The 5,472-nt window shown below is 40.3% G+C and overlaps 2 protein-coding genes across 2 annotated transcripts in view; both read right to left on the reverse strand.

Moving 5' to 3' along the window:
• The window catches only part of ppox (protoporphyrinogen oxidase), a gene marked incomplete in the record, with an annotated part of 54,413 nt that overhangs the window by 7,469 nt on the left and 41,472 nt on the right, over positions 1–5,472 (reverse strand).
• Positions 576–5,472, reverse strand: part of rbm42 (RNA binding motif protein 42) — a gene marked incomplete at its 3' end in the record, with an annotated part of 12,366 nt that continues 7,469 nt past the window's right edge. Inside the window, 5 exon segments of the mRNA XM_035672511.1 lie at positions 576–673; positions 1,022–1,139; positions 2,115–2,249; positions 2,490–2,660; positions 3,860–4,014. Of these exon segments, the coding sequence (XP_035528404.1) occupies positions 576–673; positions 1,022–1,139; positions 2,115–2,249; positions 2,490–2,660; positions 3,860–4,014 (677 nt within the window).

The raw sequence follows: 5,472 nt of genomic DNA on the forward strand, positions 1-5,472 counted from the left end.
TTCGAAAAAATGTCATATAAACAACTGGGTAGACTGGATCTATATGAAGCAAATACTTTTACAATTTTAAAGGGCTCCTGAAAGAGGTCATATGGTGGAGAGATGCAAAGTTTTCAGTTATTGTGGATAAATACAGAACAGTGCTTCTTATTTCTTTTTGTATTCTTTTTAGCTATTGCTTTTTTTTATCTGTTAACCAATTATCTCTTTAATGTAGTGTTTACTTTATTTGTTGTAATGACCTCGTTTGGAGTCATTTTATGTGTTTATTTTGTTATGGTTATTTTATGTTTTGTCTACATTGATAGAGTAATAGCTATATAAGACGGTGCACAATGTTTGATGTTGGTAACCAGAAAAGGATCAGCATGGATGGTGGTGGCCTGGGAGGGGTTCGTTTGTGGGGGGGTTACTGTTATTATTGTCTTGTTAAAATAATAATAACAAAAAAATGTTAATCATAAAAAAACAAAAAAAACAAAGACCACGGCTGTACAGTTTTCTTTGACTTGTGTACTCACTAATGCTAAACTAAGACACTAATGATTTCAAACAAAGCAGAAATACAAGCCAACCTTAGCTTTGAGGAAAGACGGGTATCTGCTGAAGGCTCTGGCCAGGATGTCATCATTGACCTCATTACCAAGATCACCACAGAATATACGGAAATCATCTGCAACAAAGAGAGAAAACAGGATTCGCGTAAACATGAAAAGAACATTATCAAAGATTCAGACAATGTTACCTTTATCCTGCAGCAGGTAATCCATAAAGAAAAGCTTTATCATCAAATCACCAAGCAACTTTTAAACAATGGTATGTGTGGTGAAAGAATTGCGATCAATCATAAATCAGACCAAACAAGGTACAGGAGAGGATGGTAAAAACAGAGGACAATGTTAGTGTTAGAGACAATTGACAAAATGCTGATATTTTATGTAAAATAATATTTAGAAGGGGTGTAAGGCTGTTTTAACTGAAGATTTTATCACAGTCCTTCAGTCCCTCCAACAGTTTGTACCTGGGTCCCACTCCAACAGACTGGCGTCCTCCCAGCTGGTCCCTGCTGCAGTACGGATACACTTCTTCACTTTCTCCACCTTTGCTTTCTTTTTGTCTTCTGTAGCACTTTCCACAGGCTACAAGACACAAACGCACACACACACTTTATTACCAAAAAGTGACAAATAGATTAGTATATTTTTCAAAGCAAAAAGTATATTTTTACACGTGTTATTGTTTTAAAACAAACTTTAGCCATCTTAATCCTCCTGTTTGGAGGTAAATCCCAATATTTTATACACTCTGCATGCCTGCTAACCAACTACAAATAAACAGTGGTTACATATGCACAATTTCATGGCACTAGTCCATGGTTATTTAATACATTTGGCCAAAGCATTAGTAAATTATTAGATGTATATTATAATCCCTGCAGGCAGGTTTTAAAATCTGGTGGAAAGCCTGTACAGAAGAGTGGAGGCTGTTACAGAAGCACACTGTCACATATATAACACCCATAGTTTTTAGATGACATGTTCAACTATCACATGTGGTAGTAATGTTTGTGTCTAATTACTTTTGGCCATATAGTGCACTTTGCATCTTTACTAAATCCTTTCCAAAGCTTAAAGGCTAAAACACCGGCACTGCAGTGTCACAGTGTGTCATAATACGTGGCTCAATCGCCCACAGCTGGTTCAGGCTTGTGCTATAACAGCAAATCTGTACTATTACTACCCAATGCTGGAACACATTCATAACAGCAGATGGCATTGTCATCTCATTTAGCAGGATGTAACCTGAACCCTAACTGTATTATATAAACTGTCAACCAAGACATTAGTTTAAAATCATGTGTGGACACCACAATTTAAGTTCACTTAAAATTGGAATCTCCAGAGCTATAACTCATCTAGTAATGTCTTTTTACCATTATAATGTATTTATAATTTTAGGCTGGAAATAGAACAATGAGGTGAAACCACTCACTGGGAAGAACGTGCAGCATGTGTCAAAGTTGAGTCCTTACTGTGGCATTAACTGCATATCATCCCCTCTCTCCCCTGCCTTTCCTGACTCCAAAAAAGCAGACTATTGATTTTTAAATGTACCTCAGTGGGGGGAGGCTCAAGCTCAGGCATGCTAGGTCCAATTACGGTGCTGCTGTCTTCACTCTCCTTCTTGTCCAGTAGACCTGCTGCCATCACTGCTGCCTGCTGCTCTGCAACGCGGGCCGCCAGTTCCTCCTGAAAGATCCACATTAGACACAGTAAGACTGGCTCAGACCACCTAATAGTACAATAACAGTATTCTGCCTGTTCATGTAGTGACACTGTCACTAGTGTTCTAACACACGTCCAGGCAATAAAAGCAGAATATAAAATCACAAGAAGAAACAGACAAGTGCACAAAAAGCTCTCAGAACATAATACTTCAACAGAGCACATAGACATTGTTTTGTTAGATATAAATCAAAATGAAAATACCATTCTGGCTTGTCTCTGAGCTCTAACATCATTTCTTTTATGTCCAGGGGGGGCAGGAGGAGCAGAGTACACGGTCGGTGCAGCCTGGATGATTGATGGTGTTGGTTTAATGGGAGGCGGGGGTCCTTGTCTCGAGTTCGGGGCAGACACCATCGAGACCATCTCACCGACCTGAGTGAGACACGCCAACACAAGAATTTAAAAGACACAAGGTAGGTCTCAAGTTAACCAATGTGGAAACAAGACTAGTATATAGCTGGATGTGTTTTGTCATTAGTAGTGTCTAGAATGTGAATTCACGGACATTAAATGTTCATCTGCAATTTTCTGTAGTGGTCCCAGTAATATTTGTTCTTAAGGTGTACTAAAGCAGAATATGAGATGGTTAAGCTACGTTAGGGTAAAAAAAAAATTAAATGCAACAGTACTTTCCAGTCATATCTTAAAGGTTCAGTGTGTAACATTTAGGAGGATATAATGGCATTAGTGTATAATCATTTGAAAATAAGAATTGTGGAATGAGCCGTTTTTATCTACAGAAGCAGCAGATTGGCAGGTTGAACTGGCTGTAGATAGGGGCATTCACATTTTTCGTTTCAAGTTTCTCATTCGCACTTGGAAAGGAGGGTTGAGGTGAGGGTGTTGCAATATTCAACTACACTGCACGATGCAAGTCCTACACACTGGACCTTTTAAGATGTTTTGATTTGAGAACTTATTTTAATTGTAACTAATTATAACTTACCCCCTGCTCTTTCATTTGTTTGTATGACTCACTGTATTGAGTGTTTTGTCAGAGTTGTCAGTTGTTTATTTGGGGTGCTCTAACTGTGCGCTCTCCCTCACACCATAGGTACTGTACTATTTCTGTGCCATCTGTGCGAGAATGATGTACTGTGACAGGACAGGAAACTGATTTGTCAAGTGTGTTCGTGTGCGTGTGTGTTTTTGCTTATGGCTACCGGATGGACCCAGTGCAGACGGACCACCTGCTTTGCCCACATCCCACTAACATTAACCTTTGAGAACAAAACCTAAATGAACTAGAATGTTACTTACATAATATAAATGCAGATTGTATGGGGCTATGGGCCCTATAGCTCTGAGGTGGGGTCTACGTTGTAAGTGGGTGTGGACTAAAAGTCACTAGATGAAGCCACTAGTGACAACCTTTGAGGGCTGTGCCTATACTTTATATATAGAGTATGGAGTTATAATACGTAACTAGTGTGTGTGAGCCTATTATAAATGTTAACACAAGAGGGAAAGTAGATTTATTTCTGTTAATAGGGACAGTAATTGCTGACAATATCACACTTAAGACATAAAGCAATACTGTGCCAACCCCGTTTGTGTCTTTGAGCTCTGACCTGAGGTGCCGCAGCCATGTGCTGTATGGGCTGGGAAGGACCCTGAGTTGTCTGGCCCTGCAGGGTGGGAGGGAGCATCATGGGAGGAGGTGGAGGAGGTCGGGGCAGAGGAGGTGCTATTGGAGGACCACGCATCACCTGCAGCCTCTGACCAACTATCAATACAGTATTATATTAAAATATATACTCCTCAATGAAGCAGGTTACCAGAAAAGAGCAAAGATAATTTCACTCTATAAATTCAGTCATATCAGAAACTTAAGAAATATTATTTCCATGTAGTCAATATTAAAATTGAAATTAATTTTAAAAAAAACATTGAATATAGTATTGACAGAAATACAATTCAAATATAATTAAAGCTGCAAATAGCGATGAATGGGCCTTCGCACTCCAAGAAACTTGGAGTGTGCTGCGGCCGTGTCACGTGCCGTCGTAACACGTGCGGACCACAACATGAAAATTTCACGGAAATCAGATCATAATTGCATCGCAGCGCTTATTTCCTGTTGCCAGTAGGTGGCGCTATCACTATATCTATATATTGTCATGTTGTGAGGACGTGTTCAGGGTGGGACTGTTACTAGCTGTCTTATGGCCAATCGGCGTAATTCCACACTTCGTCACGGGCATGCAGTTCGACGTACAGTCACAAATAGCACAGCTTTTGATCAGCAATATTTTGTAACCGTACTGACCAATTTTGAAGTTGATCCAATAAATTCTCTAGGAGGAGTTCGTTCAAATAGGCCACTCCCACTTCCGCTATGATTTTTTTTGCGTTAAAGCGCGAAATGACATAAACTACTTTTTTGGTGTTCCTCCTATGTTGGGCTTTGGTCGATTCGCACGAAAGGTTTTCACGTAGCATCCTGGCACCGTCCTGGCAAAAAAGTTAATTTGAAGATTTGAGTGGAAAAGGAAGTTGGGACCATTTCTCCACATTGTATTCCGATTGACACCAAGGCTCTGGGTCCATAGGTTCCCAGTGGGTCTTCCCCTTAGGCATCTTGCACAATTCAGGTCATAGCCACAAGTGGCCCGCTCTTTAAAATGGAACAAGTTATATGTTCCGCATCGGCACGTGTGATTAAAATGAAACTTGGTACGATGCTTGCCATCGCTCACTGGAGGGCTCGTTAAAGAACTTGTCAACAATCCGCCCACTAGGTGTGCTCTGGTAGCAATGGTAAACACTGTGCGGAGACCGTAATAGTTATGAATATGAAATCACAGGGCACGTGAAGAGTGGTGCCTTGTAGCTCACATACAAAACATCATGTTTGTCGTGTTTGTAGCCGCCCCTATAGTATTTCAACAAAACAGCCCCGGCACCACGTTTCAACGATATGTATTAAAAACCTCGGTAGCCACGATGTAACGTGTTAAGACCGTACATAAAAGGCCTCTTTGGACGCCATACCCAAAACCCCACAGGAAGTCAACCTTTTCATTTTCATTTTCAGTTTCTGAAGAACTTTCACCTTGTATTTGGAGTGAACTCTTCCTAGGGAATTTATCGGATCTGCTGTGGGCTGATTAAAGTTGTGCTATTTGTGGCACGTCAAAGTGGCCATTTCAATTCTGTGCGTCATTTTCGGTGAATTTTTCGC

The sequence above is a fragment of the Morone saxatilis genome, unplaced genomic scaffold, assembly GCF_004916995.1.
Source record: "Morone saxatilis isolate NCDOM2014 unplaced genomic scaffold, NCSU_SB_2.0 Contig24, whole genome shotgun sequence".
NCBI lineage: Eukaryota > Metazoa > Chordata > Actinopteri > Moronidae > Morone > Morone saxatilis.